A 25,041-nucleotide genomic window follows, 5' to 3' on the forward strand; every position below is an offset into this window, starting at 1 on the left:
CGCCCAACGTGGGGCTCGAACCCACGACCCTGAGATTAAGAGTCTCATGCTCTACCGACTGAGCTAGCTGGGCAGTACATGTGCTTTTGAAAAGTTGTTGTCTTCCAATTGCAATCAAATGAAGGAAGTAGGCTTGGTCTGAAAATGCTTTACAATTTAGAAATGAGTCACTCCTGATTAATTGCTCCATTTTACAGTGGAGAAATTCTTGGACTTTTAGTTTTCTTTTGTGTAAAATGGAGGCACTAGTTTTTACCTAGCTTACCTCGCAGGGTTTTTTTTTTTTTTTTGAGAAGCAAATGAGAGAAAGCATACAAGGTATCTGTCAGCTTAAAGCTCTGTGTGAGTGCAAGGTGGTAGTGTTGTCTCTGACAAATTCACACGGTTTTCCCTTAAAAGCTTACGGTGGAATATTTCACATGTGTCATGCATGTTTTGTTTATTCACTCATTTACTTTCCTAAAAGGTAAACACTACTGCTATCATTCCCATTTTATGGATGAAGAACTCGGGGCCCGGACAGGTCTACCTCTCAGAGGCCACACAGGTATAAATGGCATAAATGGGATTTGAATCCATAGAACTGGCTCGAATCTGAGCTGTTACTATTGTGCCATCTGCCTTTCTAAAAACATATCATTATACCTCCTCCTAGCAGCTCACTTTACAGTAATCGTCTTCATCCACCGCCTTTATTTCCTTGTGGGAGGGTTGCTATATTCAGATTTGTTGGTAAGTTGCCTCCAAGATATAACAGAAGGAAACTGCAAGTTTGCCTAAAATCTTACTGATTTCCCATTTCGGTCTTCCTGGAGGTTTGTGGTGAGACTGCTGGGTCAGCCATATTCTCAGCGAAAACTCTGCATTTATGAGATAATCAGAACCACCCACAGGATGGAACAGATCCTGTGAGCTCCTACTTTCCCAGGACACACAGTTTGGTGCCCTGGTGAGGTGGGAAACACCCTGCAGCACTGAATGCTAAGAAGGAAGCATCCCCATATCCAAGACCATTTGGTCATTTACTGGCATGTCTATCCTCACTGCCTGGACATTTGGCCTTGCTTCTTATAGACCCCTGTACTTCAGGCTGCACCCCCTTCTGTCCGAGACGCTGTGGACAACTGAGTCAGAAGGCACCTTGCATTTCTGGGTGGGGACTGGGGAGAGGGGATGGACAGCACAGCATTTTTTTCTTTTATTTATTTATTTTTAAAATGTTTATTTGTTTTTTGAGAGAGAGAAAGAGCACGAGCAGGGGAGGGGCGAGAGGGAGACAGAGGATCACAAGCAAGCTCAGTGCTGACAGGGAAAGCCTGACGCAGGGCTCAAACTCACTAACAGTGAGATCACAACCTGGGCTGAAGTGGGACGCTTAACCGGCTGAGCCACCCTGGTGCCCCTTTTTCTTTTTTCTTTTAAAATTACTGGGGACCACTCCTTAAAAGAAAAAAAAAAAAAAAAGAGCCCACTGGCTGGCTCAGTGGGAAGAGACTACGACTCTGATCTCAGGATCATGAGTTCGAGCCCCACGTTGGGTGTAGAGCTCACTTAAATGAATAAATAAATAAAAACTTAAAATAAAATTCCTGGGGACCACTAATTAACACCTCCAAATTGATCTGAAAATAAAGTTCAGTTTTTAAGCAAAATGATCATGGTTATCTAAAATATTACATGTCCCTAACACTGAGGTTTCAGAATGTGAGTTGTGGAAATTCTAAAGTTAGGTGAAATTTAGCAACTCCTGAAACTGAATATTCAACCCGAGAAGAACAGGCTGAGAAAACCACCTGTGCTGCTTTTTTTAGCATTTTCTGCAGAAAAATTAGAAGTAGGAGTTATGGCCCCTACAACCACATCACCAGGGATTGGCTATCTATCTTCAGCATTGACTAAAACAGGAAGTTACCAGTGGTACCTAAATGGAGCTAATAAGAACGAGAACCTCCTACAACTTTGTAGCCACTTGGAAAAAGCAACCCAAACCAAATTACCCATCTGGATCTGTTTTCTGTTCATAAATGAGGTAGATGAACTTGGGGAGCACCAACACCTCCCCCAGCTGGAATGGTCATGATTCTATCCATCAGTGACCAAGACATGATTCTATCTATCGTTGATGAAGGACTGCAATCCTCCACTAACCTGTGAATTTATAATCACATGGGAGCTATCCTGGATGTTCTCCTGCTGGAATGGCAGAGTATGGAGCAAGATTTGGGGTGAGTTCAGAAGCCCCTAAGGAAAGCCCAGCATTGGCCCTCAGAGGGCAGAAAGTGGACACAAATCTACAAAAAAGCATTCATTTCACTGACTCTTAAGGGTCTCCAGTGTTTTTTCTCTCCTTAAAGCAAAGAACCAAGTCATTTGAAAAACTGGAGACAAATGAATACACTCTGAGGCTAGCCATTTTGTTTTTATTTTTCAACAGATTCAAAGAGACAGTGGAATTTATGTTAATTTATTTTAAGAAATGGTATGCAACGAAAGTTAATCTGGGAGTCAAGGCAGTCACATGCTACAAAAAGTTAAATAGTCAGACATTAAAAATTGTACAACTGTTACGTCCTTCTTTGCTGCTGCTGAGTTCAGTTTAAGCTTGTTGTTTATTTTATGGTAAAATTAAATTACATTCTTTTCTTCAAGTGTTGAGCAGTTCCAAACGTGGCTTCTTAGTCAAAGAATCCATTCTTACTGTGGCCAAAAAGCCTCTCTTTCGTTCAAATGAATCATTTCCCCTAATTAGCAGGGAAGAATCCGGAACTAATTAACTAAAAGATCTGAGATGTCTTCTAAATGCTTTGGGCAACATGTTAAATAAAAAAACTGTGTGACAGGGGCACCTGGGTGGCTCAGTGGATTAAGTGTCTGACTTTGGCTCAGGTCATGATCTCACAGCTCTTGGGTTCGAGCCCTGTGTCGGACTCTGTGCTGACAGCTCAGAGCCTGGAGCCTGCTTCGGGTTCTGTGTCTCCCTCTCTCTGCACCTCTTCCGTTCACACTCTGTCTCTCTCTCAAAAATAAATAAACACTAAAAAAAATTTAAAAAAGAAGAAGACTGTGTGACAGATAATATCATTTTGCAGACCAGCCAATTCAGGAAGGGGGAGGGGTTAGAGTCAATGGAAAAGCACAGGCTCTGGGATCAAAAGTACAAGTTTTCCTGTTTACTACCCACATGTCCTGGGAGAAATAACTTAATGTCTTGGGGCCTCAGGTTTCTTGTGGATGAAGTAGAAGTAGTACTCCTGTGCCTGCTTCCAGGGCTGGTTCTCGGGGCCAAATGGAACCCTGGATATAACAGTGTTTTGTAAATGCCACAGGACCACTCAATAGCAAACTGCAATTATTCAGCAATTGGGTTGGTTTGGGGACAATGAAAGAAGTCCTGTGTTTTGCATTTAGCTCTCAGACCACATCATGCCACTGAGGGAGCCTCACATCAACACCCTGCTTAAATCCCAGCTACCCCACGAAGGGCTCCAAACGGTCACTGGGGCTTTAGGAATAGATTGACCTCACAGTATTTCCTTTTTTCTCCACAGCGACTCCCCTGGAACTGTGACAAGCATATCAAACTCCACCAACAAGAAACTAGGGGACATTTTATGAAGTTATACTTGAACCTAGAAGCCTCTGTGTTTCAGTTAAAGACAGACTTGGAAATGATAAAAAGGTGCCTTAACAATTTTAACATGATTCCAGCAGAGGGAGACAGGGCTGCACTGACTCCGCACAGGATCAGTGATGTAATTGATAGATTGACATCACAAACAGCCTTTCTTCCTTCCTTCTTTCCTTCCTAATCAGATGACTGTAGTCATAATTAAAAAGATAATTTTTAATGTTTATTTATTTTGAGAGAGAGAGAGCAAGCAGGGGAGGGGCGGAGAGAGAGGGAGAGAGAAAATCCCAAGCAGACTCTATGCTATAAGAGCAGAGCCCCCATGTGGGTCTGGATCTCACAAACCATGAGATCATGACCTGAGCTGGTATCAAGACTCGGGTGCTTTACTGACTGAGCCATCCAGGCGCCCCTGTAGTCATAATTTAAATATCACTAGGTGGAGAAAATATATGGCTGAAGGCCCTTATGAATTCAGCTGTACTTGCAAAACACTTCTAAAATGGGTTCGCATTTGATCGATCATAGAAGCCACTAAGGCGGTTGGAAACAGCAGCAAAGGCAGGTCGTGCATTAGTCTTCACAGTGCACAGACTTCACACCTGTGATGAGTACCACTGGTGGCTGAGCCAGCTTTCACCCTGTTTTCCTCCTTCCTGAGTCACAGTTCCAGTTTCGTTCAAGCATCTGCTCCATTTCCAATCCAGAGGTGGATCCTGATTATTCCAACTCAATCAGATCACATTCTCCCCAGTGAAGGTAACTGGTCCAGCGATGGACTTATGACCTTACTTGGCCCAGTCAGACTTAAGGGAAGGGCTTCTCTTCCACGCTCTGGGAAGAGGTGTTCTCTCTTTCTCTCCCACTGGATATGAATAAGGAAACTTACTGCCGTTGGCAGCCATATTGCAACCATGAGTAAGGAAACAGAAAACACATAAAAGAATGAAAGAAGGAAAGAACCTGAATTGTTGTTTTTTAAGAACCTGAGTTTTTGATGACACCACTAAATCAAACAAACCTGCAGCCTGGATTTCTTGTTTTGTGAGATAATACGTTCCTTTTTAAGCCTGCTTGAGTCAAGCCTCTATTTTTTGCAGATACAGTATCTGTATAGATTGATGGACTCCCTTGGCTTTTGCCAAAGTCACCCAGTAGTCTTCAGTCCATTGGGTGGACTGAAATAGTGGTTGAGGACCACTACTTTTAATTTTTTATCTTTTTTAAAAATTCCAGTATAGTTAACATACAGTGTTATATTAGTTTCAGGTGCACAATGTTGTGATTCAACAATTCTATACATTACTCAGTGCTCACCATGATAAATGCACTCCTTAATCTCCATCACCGAATTCGCCCATCTCTCCAACTCCCCTCTGGTAACCATCAGTTTGTACTCTGTAGTTAAGATTCGTTTCTTGAGAGGGACTACTTTTGACTACTTTTTAAACGATCTATTGCTTTTCTACAGGTCACTTGTTGAAAAGGTTGTTGCAAATTATTTCAGTGATATCATTCTTTTCATTGACATAGCACTTTATAGGTACTTATTACTTATTGCTAGTCCTAGATGGATCTGTGGCTTAGAAGGATTATTCCAAATGAGAGATTGCAGTACAGCAAGTCAAAACATATCCAAAGTCACCCAAGATGTGAAAATACTGAAAATACTCTGTATGTCATAAGTGCTCTTCTCATTACTAGTTTTAGTCTGATGGAGGGAAAAATTCAAGTCATCTAAAATGGCAAACCATGATAGTTTAAAAAAATAGGAATTGTTAGTGCTGCCTTCCTTCATTCTCTGTTTCAAGGGTAGGAGACTATATACGTATTTTTTTTTCTGATTCTGTTGCTAGTTGATGTTCATAACTTCTAATAAAATTAAACTAAAAATTACATTTTAAAAACTTACTTGTGGCTCCTACTGGAAAGAACTTGCCAAAACAGGAAGTAGGGGTTGTCTCATAAGAAGGAGACCGAGTGCCCAACCTCCCAAGTATTTTGGCCAAATGTCTGAGAGATTGTTCAGAGAATCACCAGATAAGCATTCATGAAACATGTATTTGTCTAAGCATTCATGAAACATTTCTTTTTTGACCATAATTATGAGAAATAAAGAATCAAAAAGGAATGTAATTTTTCAACCAACAGTGTACAAAGTCTTGTGCTGGGTGCTGCTGTGATGAAAAGATGAATAAGATACAGTTAATGACATTTTATATTGCCCTTAGAGAAAGAAGGCTAGTACAGTGTATGTGAAATAAGTAGCCAACCATTTTAGGCAGTAGATAATTAAATGTTAACCTGGAGCTAACCTTGGAGGACCTGGGTGGCTCAGTTGGTTACGTGTCTGACTTTGGCTCAGGTCATGATCTCGCCGTTTGTGAGTTGGAGCCCCACGTTGGGCTCTGTGCTGACTGCTCGGAGCCTGGACCCTGCTTCGGATTCTGTGTTTTGCTTTCTCTCTGCCCCTCTCCCACTCATACTCTGTCTCTCTCTCTCTTTCTCTCAAAAATAAACATTTAAGAAAATGCCATTTGCAGTACAGAATAAGTGATACCAGTACACAGAGAGAGAACTTAAGATGAGTTATTGTGATCAGGAGAGGTTATTTTATAAAAACGATGAGCTACATAGGATGGGTTTGGATGAACTTTCAAGGTGAGAGAAAAATATTTTTTGTTTCAAACATTGTTGAACATTTTCCTATCAATACATGAGTATCTGAAATTGTTTCCTATATTTTGAAATGCTTCAGAATTAAACTTAGAAAAAATTTAAATGTATTTATGTATTTTCTTCCTTAGGAAATAAAAGCATTGGGCATTTAATATGTTCATTATTCATTCACTAAATATTTATTGAGCACCTCCTGTGAGCCAGCTAAGATTCTAAATGATGAGCAAAAGAGATATGCCTCATTGATGACTGAAATCTTGTTCGGGGAGATAACAGTAAATGAGTAATTAGAAAAGGGAAAGAACAGATATGAAATCTGTTTATCACAGGAGCCACTAGGGCATCTCTTATCTCAGATTTCCCTCCTGGCAAACTTCAGTCCAAAGCTGGGAAACCACATTTAGACACTGAGCTCAGAGTCAGAGCAAAATTGGTGTGCATGTAGAGAATGTTCTGGAGTGAGTAACTTGGAAACAGTTCATGAAGGCCCAGGGCCATTGTCTTGGAGCAACCAGGAGTGTGGTGTCTGAAGTTGACCCTCTTGGTCAGTGAGTGCCTTGGGCATGGAGTGTTGGGCTGGTTCTGAGGGCCAGAGGCAAGGAGACATTTGAAGAGCTTAGAAGAAGCAATGAGAAAGCAAACTAGCCTCAACTACTGCCTGTTCCTTTCTCCACTGAAGGAATTACTACCCTGGAGTTCCTGCATTGATGTAGAGAAGGCCATGATAATTGAGGAATAAAAAAAGAAATTAGAAAGAGAGATTGTCATGCTAAATAAAGGAAAAGGAGGATTTGGTCAAAAACAGTGGTTTTTAAAATTGGTCTGGAAATACTATACTTGAGTCGGTCAGTGTGGGTCCTCGATAAGCCTTGGATTATGATTTCTAACCCCTCTACCTTCCTGAATCTGGATGTTAGCCCCAACTGGTGCTCTTAGACCACATATACTCTTTATAAACCCCTCTTATGTCCTTGTCTGGAGAAAATGTCATGGATAGTCTCTGCAATAGAGTCACATGGTGTTGATGGGAGAAAAAACATTTATTAAGAACACTTATAAGTAGGGTGGCACCTAGGTGGCTCATTCGGATAAGCGTCCCATTCTTAATCTCAACTTAGGTCTTGATCTCATGGTTATGAGTTCAAGCCCCACCATGGGCTCCACACCGAGTGTGAAACCTACTTAAAAATAATAAATAAATAAATAAATAAATAAACAAACAAACAAACACCTATAAGTAGGGAAGTAGCAAAGTGCACATGACTTTTTGAGCCCTCATGATCCCCCCAAGAAGGGTGCTTGGTCTGGGTATGGTTGGCTAGGTCCAAATACAGAAAGGGCTCTAAGACAGGGTTCCTCCCCTTAGGGCTCTGCCATTGGAGATTTCTGGTGGGGGAAGTGGCCTAATTGGGAAGGCTGGGCATCTAGCATCAGCCCATCCTTCCATTGAGCTAACTCAGACCTGCTGAGCTGGCTCTCTGCTAAGCTACTAAGAGAAGATTGGAAATGCATATTTGAGGCCATCTGGATTTGCTCTCTTTGGTTATGCCCAGGGTCCTCCAAACAAGAAAGAAATGCATTTTCCAAAATGAGCATCAAAGAGCCATTTGATGGTCCCTTCAATGACTTCTCAACCTGGAGATTTTTATGTACTCAGCCCCAGAATCTTTTTTCTTTGCCACTTTGGCTCTTCAGGTCAGCAACTCCCCACCAATGATCTAATCATGCTTGGCTTGCATTGACTTCTGGAGACATCACATATTCTGCCTTTATTTCTATAAGTTGAATTATTTTCAACATCTATTTATTGAGTGCTGTTAAGGGATAATTTATATAAGAAGATCTAATCACAACTTTCATATAACTATGACACATGTCAAAGTTTTTATTTAACTCGTTAATTGGTTAGAGGACCAATAAGATATTATAACTAGTACATTTGAGGATTTGATTTATAGAGATTTGTATTCTCTACTGGAAAAAAGGAATAGTTTGCATAGTTATGGGCAGAAAAAATATATTACTGTCAGTTTTCTACATGTTAATGTCTACTGTTATGGCGCTGTAAAATAACCTGGTCAAAGACAATCAAAGGCCACGTCGTTATAGAATGAGGAGGGTCCATTGGACAAAGCTTTGCATTCTATTGTAAGGACATGCAATAATCTCTTTCGACCATTTCAATGTCTGACAGCTTTTCCTGACAGACTTCCTTCCCCCTGTGATCATACATAATTTCAAAGATTATTCTTGGTCACCAAAAAAAGCTGGTCACATTAAGTTTGGCTGATTACTTAAAATAGGGGCATCAAGATTGTGGATTGATCAGAGAGGCCTCTTTCAGCTTGCTTTGCAAAATCTAGGGTAATACAGCATCAAATGGTACCAAGTTAACTCCTACCTACAAGTTATCATAAGGAATCTTAGACTGGACTTTGAAAAGCATGTCTTATTTGTTGTCCCAAGATCCTCCACCAGCCTTTAGCTGCAGTACCTTTGGGCAAGTTCCTCTCTTCCTGAGGTTTTGAAAACTATCCCAATGGCTTACCTTTGAAATGACCTTTCTTACTACCTAAAAAGGGTGGTCCCTATAAACTGGTCCAGGCCAGTTTTCCTCAGAGGACTTTGCAGACGTTGACTCCATAATTACAGCCTTATTTTGTTCTTTATTTTTTAAATTAATTTATTTTTAAAAGATTTTATTTTTAAGTAGTCTCTACACCCAACATGAGGCTTTAACTCACAAGCCCGAGATCAAGAGTCACGCACTACCCACTGAGCCAGGCAGGTGCCCCCAAACTTTGTTCTTTAAAATGGCTTGTCACATCTAGTCAACTGAGTATGACGATGACAATATTTCAGGCAAGGCCTTGATTGCACAATGGAGTCTTTTAGTTATATTCTGGCAAAAAGGAGGACAGATTCTTATTGAACATATGTAAATAACTGTATTGAAAAGTAAAGAGACTAGGTAAGTTTCTGAATTCCAAGGAGGGTAATTGACTGTTGGTGAGAATCATATATCATTTTTAAATGTCTCATTTTAGTTTACAACAGCAGAATTTACAAAATTATTGTGAATAGCATAGAGCATATAAAGAAAAAGAAAAGGCTTCTTTACACATCCAGTAAATAGAGCATTAAAGCAAATCAACAATATTCCAAATAACCTCAATAAAATTTCCTGCAGCAATTGGTTCAATCTTATATAATTAATTCTCATTCTGATGGATGTTGGGTTAGCAGTTTCATGAAACTGTCTGCTTTTCAACTATAAAGAGGCCTGGAAATCCCAACTAACTTCTGCTAAAATTCTCTGAAAATTATCCAAGCCATGTCAGCCAAGATTTGAAGAGTCAGTAGTTTGAAGGACCTTGTGCTGTCTTCTTCCATGAGATTCTGAGACTGCTTTTCTTTGATGAAGACACAAACTCTGGCCAGTTGATTATAGCGGTCTTTTGAACAAAAAAAAGAAAAGAAAAGAAAAACTATGATGTTTACAAAATTCAGCTGAAGAGGCATGGTTCAGTCGGTTGAGTGTCTGACTCTTGATTTTGGCTCAGGTCATGAATCTCACAGTTTGAGAGTTTGAGCCTAGCATGGGCTCTGAACCAAAAGTGCAGAGCCTGCTTGGGATTCTCTCCCTCTCTCTACCCCTTCCCTGCTCTCTCTCTCTCTCTCTCAAAATAAATAAACAATAAAAGAAATTCAACTGAGTACATTTTGAAGATCTTATTCATTCATGATCTGATTCATGAATCAGGCAACATCTAATCTAGTAGCTAGGAAAGAGCTCTGAGGAGTTCTATAAAATGAGAGATTTGTAGAAGCGGAAGTGCAGTCTAGGTGGGCGACAAGGAAGTTATACTTGACAAAAAAGTGGACTGGTTAGGGGCGCCTGGGTGGCTCAGTTGGTCAAGTGGCGACTTCGGCTCGGGTCATGCTCTCGTGGTCCGTGAGTTTGAGCGATCCATGAGTTTGAGCCCCATGTCGGGCTCTGTGCTGACAGTTCGGAGCCTGGAGCCTGCTTGTGATTCTGTGTCTCCCTCTCTCTCTGTTCCTCTCCTGCTCACACTCTGTCTCTCTCAAAAAATAAATAGACATTAAAAAAAAATTTTTTTAAGTGGACTGGTTATTGCAAGGTTGCTTTTTTTTAGGGGATGATAACGGTCTGTCAGGTAGATTACCTAACTAGTGCTAATTAGGCGATTCCTGATTGACTGATTTAAGATTCCATTTCTGGGGATTCCTGGGTGGCACAGTTGGTTAAGTGTCAGACTCTTGACTTCAGCTCAGGTAATGATCTCACAGTTCCTGAGTTCGAACCCTACATTGGGCTCTGCACGAAGAGTGCAGAGCCTGCTTGGGATTCTCTCTCTCCCTCTCTCTGCCCCTCCCCTGCTCATGTGCTCACTGTCTCTTTCTCCCTCTTTCTCAAAATAAACAAAACTTAAAAAAAAAAAAAAGATTCCATTTCTGGGAGAGCTGAAACTAAGTCTTGATTTGGTGACATGGAGCTTAGCCTAAGTGACTCCATTTTGGGCCCGTTGTTTTTAACAATAGATAACACAGACTTAATGGCTACTGTTAATTTATTTCTGGTATTTTTTTAAATGTGAAAAGTCTAGAGAAGTTCATAATACAAATACAGCTGACAAGAAAATTTAGTTCTTTCTGTGCAAACGAAGACAAAAAAGCCTCTTCCCCACTAGCCCTCCCAACCTCAGCCATATAGAAAACCTGCCCAGGTAGGAAGCCCAGAGGTTCTGTGGATTCAGTATAGGAAGGAGTGGGGGCGGGGCGCTGTACAAATCCAGCCTTCAGCTAAAGCAAATAATAATGGCCGGAAGCTTAAAATAGATCCAGGGAGGAGCTCATTAACTTGGCATAGGAAGTGGTTCAGCACCTCTGGCATTTCTCATTTTGGAAATTGCTTTGGTCCGTTTTCCTTCTATTCACTGGACCAGAAAATACAGACCTTTACTAACATACTCACCGCATCTGATGATGAACTAATTTAGACTGGTCGAAATAATTGTTCGACAGGAGCACAGGGCTTCAACCTCCAGTTCAGAAAATCCCTGACATCTGACGTAGGAGGATTTATAGGTTTAGTGGAAATTGCTTTCTCCTGCTCTCCAGATTACATACTGTGGGTTGATTTTTTTTTTTCATGAGTAAACATCCTTGTAATAATGAACAGACCAATAATGTCTTAAGAGAGAAAAAGAACACCCTTTTCCTTTTTGCTGTTTCTTGAGAGAACCATTTGGATTTGGAAACCCATAGTGGCTGTCCAGAATATGAAAGTTGGCATCTTCCTGTTGTGGTGGGGATGGGTTTTGGCCACTGAAAGCAGAGTGCATTGGCGAAGAAGAGAAGTACACGAGATGTCTAAGAAGGGCAGGTGAGTGGACTTTTAGGGATAGAGCTAATTGTATTGTTCCAGAATCATTTCCATAATACTGTGTTTTATGTGGATGCCTTTCCCCACTTTTCCCTTTGTTCTCCTGCTTCCTATCTTTTAGGAAGTTAGAATTATGTTGTTTTTTAATGATGCTAGATTAGATATAGTGCTACCATTGCATATTCTTAAATCTCTTATGAATTGTCCTGGGTGAAAGACTCTGGGAAAAAAGAATATATGTACGGTTTTTAAAAAATTAAGGGCATTTATTTGATGTCTGCATCCTAGGTGGAAACAAGTCTGCAAATTCCATGGGACCTCTAATTAGTGAAAATGATTCTGTTAGTTCTAATTATTTCGGTTAGATTTGTGGGTCCTTTTTAACATCTTTTAAAAGAAAACAAGGCAGCTTTCTTCAAGCTGTCTGGCTAGATGGATCATTGATCATCCCCTACCAGTAAGCGGAAAGGGTGCAAGGATGGACCTGCCTGCAGACCGGACCCTTGCTCGATGCCAACGGTGTGTGCCACCCTGGCTGAAGTGGTGTCCGAGCGGCATCTGAGGCAGAAACAGACACCCTCTGACACTCGGCCTCTCAGGCAGCTCTGATGACGGTGCTGGTGATTAAGTGCACACTTGCACACCTGCTTGCCCGACATTTATCAGTAAAATAGCCCATTTGGAGAAAACCTAATCCAGCTCTCTTTACTGATGAGGAAATAGAGGCAGTAAGGGCATCTTGACTCTCAGTTTCTTTATCGGCATTGGGTCCAAATTAAGCTTCAGGGCTTCTTATCTCTGGATGTAAATACAAATAGAGGTCAGAAATATCAATTTATGTGAAAGGAAATCCAGCTTTCTAGAATTCAGGGCTAATGAGAGAGCTGGGTATCTAGCTCCTCCATGTCCCCCTCCTGGGTCTTGAGAGCCTCCCTACCCCCCACAGGCTTCCGAACAGCCAGCTATGGCTCACAGCACTTGTTTCAGGATATTTTAGCAACATCGCAAAGCTAGGCGCTGAAATATCCGGGGATCGCGGTAAATCCTGGATGCTGAGGGGGACTGCTGTGTACAAGCCATATGCCCTGGTTCTGTCAGAGTCAGGAGTTGCTTGGGCAGACAGTGGAATTTGTGGAGCGCTACAGCCATAGAGATTATCTGAACCAAATGTGCTCATGAGGATTAAAAGCAACAACAGCAACAAACCCTATTGGTTGTGGTCAAAAACTTCTCAGCCTCTCTCCTAAACCAGAGTTGGAGTGGCGACCAGTTGGTAAATACCAATGATGAAGAGAAGTCCCAGAGAGTGAAACAGATTTTCTTTAAAAAAAATTTTTGCTTAAAAGAACTTTCTTTTTTTATTATGAAAGTTATACATGACCATTATTTAACATTTTAAAAAATGGGAAAAAATGTTTTAGAAACACACAAAAACCACCCGTAATCCCTAAGCTCAGAAGTTTATGGGTGTTAATGTTAACATTTTTGTGCATTTTCTTTCAATCTTTTATTATTTTTTTTCTAAGCATGTCCTGGGTATTGACTAGTTTGGGATTATTCTATACGTCCAGTTTTGTAAACTCATTATATTTATATGGTTTTGTCTGCATGTTTACTTATTTAATGTCTACATAATTATCACTTGAGTGACTGCATTATAATGCAAAATGTACCACCATTTAAGTATTATAAATATTATACATGAATATCTTTGTATATGAGAATAGTTGTTTACATACATGTTTATTTTTAAGTGAGCTCTATCCTCAACATAAGGGTTGAACTCAAGACCCTGGGCTAGTCACATGCTCTACTGACTGAGCCAGCCAGGTGCCCCTACATATGTGATTTTTTAATTAGAATAGACTCCTAGAAGTGGCACAAGAACCTTAAATCTCCAAATATATTTGGCCGAACTGTTTTCCAGATTGGTGGATCCAATTTATATATCCACCAACCAGATTAAGTTTTAATGTGCCTAAATTTTTATTATTTTATTTATTAAAAATTTTTTTAATGTTTATTTTTGAGAGAGAGAGAGAGAGAGAGAGAGAGAGACAGTGCAAGCAGGGAAGGGGCAGAGAGAGAGGGAGATGCAGAATCCAAAGCAGGATCCAAGCTCTGAGCTGTCAGCACAGAGCCCGACGTGGGACTCGAACTCACGAACTGTGAGATCATGACCTGAGCCGAAGTCAGACACTTAACCGACTGAGCCACCCAGGTACCCATATGTAACTTAAATTTTTAAAGGGATCACTTAATTTCATCCAGAATCTAAACTCATAAGATGCTAGTAGTTTGTATCCAGGCTTCTTTTCGTAATTTATCCTAATGGAATGGGAAGCAAGATGAACACACTCACAGAACAGGGTGAGGCAAGTGCGGTGTCTATGGTGCAAAATTGAAGGAGGCGCTTGCATGATCCTGAGAGTGCCTCCTTAGGTTTTTTTCTCACTTGCCTCACTGTAGTCTCCACCCTGGCAAATTATTCAAGTGTTTTTCCCCTCCGAGATCTCCATGGGAGGCACATCCAGGTGGAGTTCCTTTCACAGATCCATGCTTGGTAAACATCAGAATGTCAGGGCATTGAGCAATGTTTCCAGGATGAATCAATAGTTATTGTTTCTCTCTCCTCCCTGGAGGAATGGAGGCATAACCTGTCTACATCGCAGGTCCTGGGACAAATGCCAGCTCTTGCTCTGGGAGGGCAAACTGATCTACCAGAAGCCGGAAGTACTGTTACTATACTTGCTTTGCTATGCTAAAGAATTCAAGTTGATTCTGAAGGTAAAGAGGGTCCGAGTTGCTTCAGCGGACTTCCATTTTTGGAGAGATCACACTGGTAGCAGTATGGTGGGAGGCCGGAAAGAGTGCTAGAGGGGAGATAGAGAAAGTAATCCAGAGTCTATGCCTTAGCCCAGGTGAGGGATGCTGAAAGCCCGGAGTAGGATATTTGTGGAAAGAACAGGACTAGGGGAGATGGATTTGAGAGCTTTAAGGGGCTAGAATTGTCAGAATTAGCTTGGGTGGAAGACTAGTAGGTATTTGGATTGTGTGACTGGGTAGAGGGTGGTGCCAGGGAAAGGAAACAGGAGGAGGGGCGGATTTGGGGGGAAAGAGGTATTCTGTACGAGCATGTGGACGTGGATGTGCCTTCACAAGATGCTAAGAGATAGCTGTCCAGTTGGAGGCTATAGGTCCACAGCTCAGGAGGGAAATCAAGCTTGGGGATGTAGATTTAACAGGAGTCCTCACAGGAGGTGGTAGGTGAGGAAACCCAAAGACACCATGTTGCATGAAATAAGAATAGGATCAAGGACAGAACCTTAGGGAAGAGCAACATTTAAGGAGAGGACAGAGGAAGGAGCCTTGGTGAAGGACACTGGAAATGAGGGACCAAAGAAGTGGGCACATGATTGGAGTAGAGGGGTGTCAAAGAGGCCAAGACAGCCATTTATTCAAGAGTTGTCAGATGTTTGTTATGGGCCCAACACCACACTGGGCAATGAGTCCTTCATCGGTGACTAAATCGGACACAGGTTTTGCCCTCAAGAGGCTTACACACCAGAGAGGCATTCCGGCAAAGTGTTAAGTTTCCAGAAGGGGGGAGTGAACAATAGGGTCAGATCACACAAAAACACAGTAGCCAAGAGCCACTGACGACGTCAGAGAAGAGAAGAGCAGGGCGGTGGGTTGAAGAGCGGGGAGAAGATGGGGCGGGTAGAGGTAACTCGTACAAGCAACTCAGCTGTGCCCAGAAAGGCTGCCACTGGTGAGGTTGACAGGCGAGAGCTTTCAGGCCAGAAGAGACCCAGCGGGTTCACGTGATGAAGGAAGGAAGCCAGGGGAAAGGTGGTGATGAGGAAAGAGCCATTTGCTCTCAAACCCCTGTCCTGACACAGCACAAGCCACTTAATTACGAACTGGGTCTCTGATTGCCCAGAGTGTCTTGGAATTTGATTTTCTCCTGAGTAAGTGGTGTCCACTCTTCATCTTGTCCCCCAATTCTCCAGATGGTTTGCTCGAACTTTTGACTCTCTTTGTGCTCCTGGTTCTGTCCTGTTACTACCTTTCGCTCAGTCTTAATTGTTTTCTGAGGCCTGTGCTCAGGCTGCTCCCATCTCATGACGCCCTCCTTCCCTTTCCTCTCTCTCCTGCTCATTTCTTTTCCTGCTCCTATGCTTACCAGAGACGTCACTTTCTTGGAGGAGCCTTCCTGGCCCTCCTCCACCCCTGCCTCTCAGTCTCAACTGGGCGACTTACTTGGGAGTTTCCACAGCCCAGTCTGTACCATCTCAGAGGACTAATCTCTCAGCATTAGCACTTCCTCCTCATCTGCCTCGGCTTCTAGACGATGAGCTCCTTGAGGGCTGTGTTAGTCTGCTCAGGCTACCATAATGAATTACCAAAGACTGGGTGGCTTAAACAATAGACAGTTATTTTCTCACAGGTCTGGAGGCTAGATATCCATAGTCAAGGTGCCAGCAAATTCGGTTTCTAGTGAAAGCTCTCTTCCTGGCTTATAGACAACCACCTTCTTGCTCTGTCCTTACATGGTCTTTCTTCTGTGTTTGCCAGCAGGGGCAGAGGGGGCATCTCTGGTGTCTTCCTCTTCTTGTAAGGACGTGAGTCCTATTGGATCACAGCCCCATTACTATGATCTCATTGAACTGTAATTACTTCCCTATAGTCCCTATCTCCAAATATATTCACACTGGGAGTTAGGGTTTTAACATATGGATGGGGGGGGGGGTCATAGTCCAGTTCATAACAAGGACTCCACTAGCACCTTTATCCTTGTCTCCCTAAGTTCAAGTACAATATCGGATACATGATAGATACTCAAGAAGTGTTAAGCATGAATAAATGAGTTCTGATTTTTGCTATTCCTGTACTTTATTCGCCCCACAAATATGTACTCAGTACATTATGCTTCGGGTACTGTGCCCAGGGCTTGGTGGAGGCAATGGTGGTCCCTTGAGATGCTGAGTTTAGTGGAGGTGACAGACATTTAATCAAATAATTTTTACAGAATGTCAGAATTTCAAGGACCTTAGAAATCCCTTCATTTTAAAGATCAGAAGAGAAAAGCCCCCCCATGTACAATGGCTGTGGCAGGGTCGTGAAAAATCCCTTCAGAATTCCACATCCCTCTTTTCTCCATGTCCAGTGCCCTCCTCTCACCATCATAAAGTGAGAACAGGACATTACATTGACAGATGTAAGGTTTAGGTTGAACTATATGAAAATGTTTTTCTAGGTCAAAACCAGTTGAATGTCAGCCGTTTTATGTGGTTCAAACATTTTCTGGCTTAATCTTTATAGCAATCTTGTAAAGTTAGTATTATTTCCCCATTTTATGGAAAATTGAGGCACAGAAAGATCAAGTAACTTGCCCAAGGTTTACAGCTAGTTTGTGGCTACCCTGAGATTCACACTGAAGTCTGACTGGTGACAAATCTGAGCTCCTTCCCATACTATAAGCTGCCTCACTTCAAACAAGTGATTGTGACTTATAATTACTATGACATCAAGTCCCCTTGTGGGCCTTTACTATTCACTCTTCTAGGCCTGGTCCTGCTCCACTTCCAGGTGAGAGGGCGAGATGTGGGGTAAGTGGACAAGTTCACTTAGTCACTTCACTTATCAAAATGCATTGCAAGCTGGCTCCTTGACAAACATACCCTTTATTTGCATGCTTATTTTGGTCTTGTTTTTTTTTGTTTTTAAAATAGGTGTTTTTTTTTAAATTTTAGAGAGAGAAAGAGAGTGTGAAGTGCAGGGGAGAGGAACAGAGGGAGAGAAGAGAGAATCTTAAATGGGCTCTACCTCAGCAAGAAGCCTGATGTGGGGCTCGATCCCACGACCCCGGGATCATAACCTGAGCCAAAATCAAGAGTTGGACACTCAACCTACTGAGCCACCCAGGAACCCCTGGTTTTGTTTTTGTAAAAGCTGATATATTTAATTAGTGATGGGAATTCCACTCAAAAGACATTTATTGAGAGCCTAAAGTGTACAAAGGCATGTAGGTACATGGTGGATAGTATATGATCAGTAAACAAAGTTTGCTTATAGAGGGGGTAGCATTGGAAATAGAGACAGATCTCTCCAAGGTCAAAAGTGGTATCCAGAAAGTAGCTGAAGAACTTTAATAAATGGGAAAAATACAACCTGAGAATTCTGATAAAGAGAATAGGTAGAAAATAGATCAAAGCTTTAAATTAAAAGAAAGCAATCCAGTGTCTTCAAATGGGAAGGCATAGGAAATTTATGTTGGGACGTATGTAGAAGATAAAAGAGATGATCTAGGTCAAGATTTTACCAGAGACGCAGGGTGACAAGCATGTTCTTGCTGTGCCCTGTCACTGAGGGTGATAGCAGCCCAGGCCTGTGTGCCAAGGAGCTGCCAGGTTGGTGGGAACAGGAGTCTGTCATGGTGACAAGAAGAAGGCCTGATCAGATGACCTTGAGCTAGGACTCTGAGACAAGATCAGAAGGCAAATGAAATTGGTCTGGTCCACCCACACCAGACACAATCCCTGCTGTCTTTTGGTTCCAGGAAGCTCAGGTCTCCCACAGGTGTGCAGACCTTAGGTGTCCATGAGTATACACATCCTGTATTAGTCAGGGTTGTCCAGAGAAATAGAACCAGTAGGATGCATGTAATATGTATCTATCTGTATATATGGTATTACATAGATATATTGTGTGATGTACTGAAATATATACATATGTATGGAGGGAGAGGTGGGGAGGAGGATTTATTCCTTTGAAAGAATTGGCTCATGTGGTTGTGGGGGCTACCAAGTCTGAAACTTACGGGGCAGATAGCAGTCCAGAAATTCAGCGGCAGATGATGTTGCATCTTGAGTCTGAAGACAGTCTGGAGGCAGAATTCCCTCTTCCTCAGCGGACTCAGCATTTTTGCTTAAGGCCTTCATCTGATAGGATGAGACCCACCCACACCATGAAGAGCAACCTGCTTTGCTGAAAGTCTGCTGATGTAAATGTTAATCACATGTTTAAAAATACCTCACTGTAACATCCGGGCTTGTATTTAACCAAAAACTGGGTACCATGGCCTAGCAAAGTTGACATATAAAATTACCCATCACACATTCTTAGAGGTTGTGGTTTGAAAAGCAGATTATCGGTTACTTACCCAAAATTCCACTTAATAAGAAATCAAAAGAAATGAACTATTTATACCCAAGGAAAAATACAGAATACTTATTCACTACGTGGAAAAATGCACAGCCTCTATAGCAATTCAAGAAATGTAATATAAATAATATTAGGGTAACATCCTTATTAGATAAATGAAAGTTAAATGCACACGGACACACACACTCACATATACCCTGTGCTGGGGGGTCTGCAAGGAAGCCAAAACCATATTTGTGGGGCTCTGGCAGTGGACTGACCCTTTCCACATTGCCATCCACCCATAGGGCTAGAGCTATAAAGTGCCTTTAGTACCATAGGGATGATGCCTTCTGGAACAGACTTGAAAGGTCTCCAAGCTCCCCCATGACCCAACCCCTTGTTTCGCAGCAGAGGAAACAGAAACTGATAGCAGAAACGTGTGGTGTTCTGTCAACAGCCAGAAAAGCTGGGGCTTGAGACCGTGTGCTGGCAGGTATCCTCCCTGCTAGGTCAATGCCTCAGAGAGCAATGTGTACAAAATATCATAGCAGGGTTCCTGGGTGGCTCAGTTGGGTAAGCATCTGTCTTCGGCTCAGGTCATGATCTTCCAGGTCGTGGGTTCGAGCTCCATGTAGGGCTCTGTGCTGAGGCTTGGAGCCTGGAACCTGCTTCAGATTCTGTGTCTCCCTCTCTCTCTGCCCCTCCCCTGCTCATGCTCCGTCTCTCTCTGTCTCCCAAAAATAAATAAATGTTTAAAAACTTTTTTTACTTAAAAAAACAAAACAAAACATATCCTAGCAGCCTTACTCACGGTGGGCACACTGGAAAGCAGCCCTGTGTTCAGTCTCAGGTAAGCAGCAGAGCAAACTTGGCTGGTCTGGCCCATGTCTCCTCCCCAACCTCCCTTCTACCTCCACACAGGCCTCCTTGCTGCTCCTGGGGCACACTGTGCAGCCCCACTTCATGGCCTCTGTCCACTCTTTTCTGGCATCGGGAGGTTGCTTTCTCATCTTCTTCAGGCCTCTGCTTGATTGTCACTTTCAGGGAAAGGTTCGCTGGCCATCCATGTAAAACAGCCAGCTAAGTGCCCACTCCCAAGCCCTTACCCTACTTACCATCATAGCTCTGAACTTATGTTCCCTTAAGGTAAGGTGGAACCCTGGCTGTGCCCGTGATGATTTCCTTTGAAGTTTTGGCTTGGGCAGGCACAGTTACAGGCAACCCCGAGAATCCATCACCAAAGCCCCTCAGCTAGATGGGGCAGCGGTGGCAAGACTGGCTCCAAACGATAAGAAGGCTTGGCTTTGGGACTTGGAGCTGCCACATAGTCACTCCATGACTTTAGACAAGTCACTTGACATCCTCGAGTCTGTTTCTTCTGTCGAGTGGAGTCAATTATGTCTGTCACCTCAGGGTTATTGTAAAGACTGTGTGAGCCAAACTATGGGAAAGTGCTTCGGATGTTGTAAAGCTCAGGAAACCCCTGAAGACCCTGGGCCCCACCTATGCCATCTTGTCATGGGCACGGATAAGAAGCTCCTGTGCAGACTGTCATTCTACCTGGACCCCCTTAGGGCTTGTCTCTGCTTTGAGGACAGTTACGCTACGCACATCACCCAGTGACACTCCCCGGATCTGCCAAATGGAGGCCCCACCCAGGGAAAGGAGATCAGTTTAGGGTTTAGGATGTCTTGCTCTGTCTGAGCTCTCACTGGTTTCACACCATTGACGTAGTGGGACACAGCAATGTTCCTAAGTTGTCTTTGTAATCAAAGTTCTAGCACATGGCCAGGAGACAACCTGGAGCTTAACTTCCACAGTTTCATGATACCCTTTGTTCTTTGTGACTATCAAGAAGCATTTTCCCATCTTCAGTTTTCTGGCCTCTCTCTTATTTTCCAGATTTTCTCTGCTGCATAATCCTTAAGTTTCCCAAGCTGTAATACATCTGGGTCTGTACGCTTGCGTTCCATTAAAAAAACTAGAACAGTAAGTGGTTCTCAATATTGGCAGAGGAGGTTTGAAAGCTACTGATGGCTGGGTCCCACCCCTGGTGTGCAGTGTGGCTTGGGAAGTTTCAAGTTCCTCGGGTGACCCCAAAGTGCATTCATACTGAGATACCCTGAGTTAGATGATCTCATGCCAGCATTTTCACCATGCTGAGCAGCAACTATTTCTTTTCACTGCTCCCTTCCCAATGCGAAGGCCAGTCTCTCTGATGGAGATTGGATTCTATTAGCAGACTCCCAGCCTGACCCTTACCGTTTGTTAACATTGGTGCCTACCCACCAAGCAGTGTATTTCCCTCTGCTGACTCTTCTGGCTCAGAATACTTTAGGGAAAGCTCCTTGTCTTTAGCACCTTTCTTGAGTCTCACCTTGTTTAAGCCTTGGCTTCCTTGGCACATTTCTCGCAGGTCCATTCAACTCTTTAGGATACACCTTTAGGTTTATGTTTCTCCTTTTATATTTTGTACGTGTTTTTGTGAAATCTGATTTCTTCACACTGCCAGGAGCTGGGGCTACAGAGATGTACGAGAGAGATCCCACCCTGATATAGCTCACGGTGAAGTGCGTGAAGTGGTCAGAAGGCCCCTGGCCACACAGGCTGCTGCACATTCTAATAAGGCATGTGAAGAAGAGAAGTGTTGATTTGGGCGGGTAGGATGGAAACCTAGGAATTCTTCCAGGAAGAGGTAGTACTTGATCTGGGAACACAAGGCATTGTCTAGGTAAGGAGTATGAAGAATGGAGGCAAGGAACTTCCAGACAGATGGGACAGCAGGAGCAAAGGCATAGAGGTGTAACCAGCAACTGTGGGGGACAGAAGTGGGGGGAGCTGAGGAGGAGAAAGAGCCTTTATGTATACGTGGCTATTACACATGCCACGAAAACAAGAGTGTTTCCATTAGCTAGTTGAAAGGATTCCTTCCTTGTCAAAATTAAGTTCTCTATCTTCTCAGAGGTGACCTCATCAGCAAAGTGAAGTATAACTTATCAGGTGCTCTGTTCTTAGCCAAATGAGGGAGACGTCCAGCAGACCCCTTGCTCATCATGGATTCCCAACCCTGCTCTACCTAACCTCTGAGAGAGTTCTGAGATGTGCTTTGGGAAAACACCATCCACACACGAGCTGACTAGGAACTATAAGAAGGAAATGTCAGGATGTACCATAGGTCAGAACTTTTCATTCTGTCCAAAAGGATAGGATGAACATGGGTGTTCAAAAAATGTACAGCCCAAAACTTTACTGCCCCCAAAGCTGTTTCAAATGTTATCCTATATCATCATAACTTGGGACATGTCTGTGCTTTCTCCATAGCTTCCCAGAGGCTCATTCAATAAATGTGTGGGCATCGATTTTGCGCTGAGTCCATGCTAGCTCTTATGCGAGGGAAAGATAAGCTTAGACCTTTTACATCTAACCCAAATTCCAGGCAATCAGAGCCAAATCTTCCAACAAGACACTGTACTGACCTTACTTCCAACCCTTGGAGCCAGACCCTCTGGATTTGACTCCTGGATCCATCACTTTAGCAAGTTACTGAGACCCTCTGTGTCTTAGTTTCCTCATGTATAAAATGGGAATAATGATAAAGCCTACCTCAAGGTTATGAGGACTAACCCTAGATAATACATGTAATGTAAGTTAGCATAGTACCTGACAGATAGTAAGTACTCAAGCACTGTTGGTTATTCCTATTATTTTCTATGTGTCATACTTCGTTTCAAGATTAATAATCAGGGGTGCCTGGCTGGCTCAGTCAGTAGAGTGTGTGACTGTTGATCTGGAGGTTGTGAATTCAAGCCCCACATTGGATGTGGAGCCTACTTTTAAAAAAATGAATAATCATACTTCTGGCTGATAAAAAGATGCCAATGCCATGTAGAAGATTTCATGATCTATTGCAACTTGAGTTTAAAAGCAAGTTACAGTATCTCCTCTTTTTCTCTCTTTCTCCTTTCAAAGGATGAGGGTATATACAGATGGCAAAGATTATTTCTTTCTTTTATTTATTTATTATTCATTGTTGAGAAAAAGAGAGAGTGTAAGCAGTGGAAGGGCAGAGAGAGAGAGGAGTTTCAAGCAGGTTCCACGCTGTTGACACAGAACCCAATGTGGGGCTTGAACTCATGAAACTGTGGGATCATGACCTGACTATGACCTCTCAAAATCAGGAGTCCAATACTTAACTGATGAGCCACCCAGGCGCCCTGGCAAAGATTATTTTTGAATGGTTTTTATTTTCTCCTTTATTTTATAATTTTTAAAACATGGGCACATAAGGGAAAAAATGTTATTTAAAAATATTAAACATCAATGCAAAAGACTTTAAGAATCTTGTTTATCAGTCTTTTCTAGGCTAGAATCTAGGCTTCACGATGGGAAAGGCAGTGGCATCTCAGAGCCCAGTTCTGTTTCAGGCTGGCCCAAAGCCAAAGAAAGAACTGGGTCGAGCTCAATTTCCATTCTGAGCCCTTCTTTCAGTTCCTCCTGCTTCCCTTTTCAGATGCCCATCTAGGGGGCCATTTCCTTCCTTCAATTAACATGTGTTGAGAGCCCACAGGAACCCAGCACTGTACAAGGTGCTAAAGATAAGACTCTGCCTTTGGTGGCCTGTGGTCTCATCCTGTCCCTGCTGACCATCACTTGTGATGGCCTGTAGCCCAAGGAGCAGCCCTCCCTCCAATCTTAGCTTTTCCCTATGCCTGGGACCCACTCTTGGGACCCACTCCTGCTGAGCTCCTGCCTCTGTTCCACTTTGCCACAGATGACATAATCCCTATGCATCAGTCCCGATGTGTGTGCATCATTCGAGTCCTGGCAGAAAACAGCAGTGCACTCAAAAGGGCTTAAACAATAATTGAACAAAGGGACTACTCGCAGAGCTGTGGCCAAGGTTCAGAGAACCAACCAGGACTAGGAACAGAAGGAAGCCATGACTACCCACAGGCCTGGAGGGGAAATAGTATTATTGGAAATTATTGAAGATACTGTGATTATCTGTAATTACAGAGCAACACAGACATTGCTAGTCCCTGGCATTGAAGCAGGAAGAGATTGAGGAACAAATGCCCTGCTCTGTCATCTCCTGCCAGTGCCCATGTGGCTGAATCCACAAGCCAGACGGCAAGGATGCCCAAGTGATACAGTCCACCTGGCAATGTGTTACTCTCTGTAGTAACGGTTTCGTGGTAGATTCAAGTAAAGAGTGGCATCAATTTCTGATCTGCCCAAGGGGGAGAGGTTTACCTTCTGGTAAACCGAGGGGGGAGAGGTTTTTAAGTCAGGTCTCCTCAGACCAGTCTAAGTAATTAATCCTCCAAATCCCTGCTCCTGTGAGTACTGGGAAAATGCTCAGCAAAAGGCTAAATTAATGCAGTGAAGCGTCATAGTTTTGTTTTTTTCGTTCATATTTTATTCTGACAATATTGGCAGTAGATCTGAAGGGTGAGGAGTACTTTGTTGATTTGAGTACCTAGACTGTCTCTAGCATGCCTTTGTTTTTAATGTTCATCGTACACAGAGACAGAAGCACACAAAGATGCCGGCAGATAAGGCAAGCATGGCCATCAACACATGCACACCATCCTAAAGATGTCTCTTCCTCACACGTCACCTGTGGTGATTTTCAGAAGCAGTCCCCACCCCTGGTCCATTTGCTGGAGGCAGAAGGTGGGGGACCAGAGGAAAGGAAAACTGGAAAGGAAAAATGGCGGGGCTCCTGGCTTCAGCTGGGTGAGAGAGAGGATGAGGGAGGCGAAGGGGACCAGCTTTCCTCCTCTCGAAGTCCCTAGCTTCTTCCTCCCTTACATCCATAAGCAGCGTAGCTTGGTCCTGGTTCACTAGTTCAAATTCTTTCCCCAAAGTGCTTCCTTTGCTGTGAGCACATTAATTCCCTTACTTTGGAAGGAAACTTCCTTACCAGCTCAGTAACGACAGTGACTTCTTCCATTTGTGTACCTTTTAGAGTTTGAAGAGTACTTGCACGCACGTTATCTCATTTATTCCTCACACCCCTTGTCAGGTCACAGAGCTTACCTTCTATCAGTTAAGGAACTGAGTCTCAGGAAACAAGTTGCCTAAAGGCACCACGCAGACAGCGTCAGAGTGAAGGTCAGAGCCCTGTTTTTCTGTCTCCCCGCCACATTTTTTCTCCCCACAATGATGAAGGCTT

General features: G+C 42.9%; 1 protein-coding gene and 1 non-coding gene across 3 annotated transcripts in view; one reads left to right on the top strand and one right to left on the bottom strand.

Moving 5' to 3' along the window:
* TRNAK-CUU (transfer RNA lysine (anticodon CUU)) lies at positions 1–73 on the bottom strand. The gene has a single exon. It is a non-coding gene; the product is annotated as a tRNA-Lys (tRNA).
* Positions 74–1,979: 1,906 nt separating this feature from the next.
* GABRR1 (gamma-aminobutyric acid type A receptor subunit rho1) overlaps positions 1,980–25,041 on the top strand; it is a 38,549-nt gene continuing 15,487 nt past the window's right edge. The window contains exon 1 of one of the 2 annotated variants that reach the window (XM_053222473.1): positions 1,980–2,225. In XM_053222473.1, coding sequence (XP_053078448.1) covers positions 2,167–2,225 — 59 coding nt within the window. In that variant the 5' untranslated portion in view covers positions 1,980–2,166. Of the gene's footprint in view, positions 2,226–11,213; positions 11,715–25,041 lie in introns of those variants that run through there. The other variant, XM_015069539.3, reaches the window with a different exon arrangement.

Source organism: Acinonyx jubatus, chromosome B2, assembly GCF_027475565.1.
Source record: "Acinonyx jubatus isolate Ajub_Pintada_27869175 chromosome B2, VMU_Ajub_asm_v1.0, whole genome shotgun sequence".
In the NCBI taxonomy this organism is placed as follows: domain Eukaryota; kingdom Metazoa; phylum Chordata; class Mammalia; order Carnivora; family Felidae; genus Acinonyx; species Acinonyx jubatus.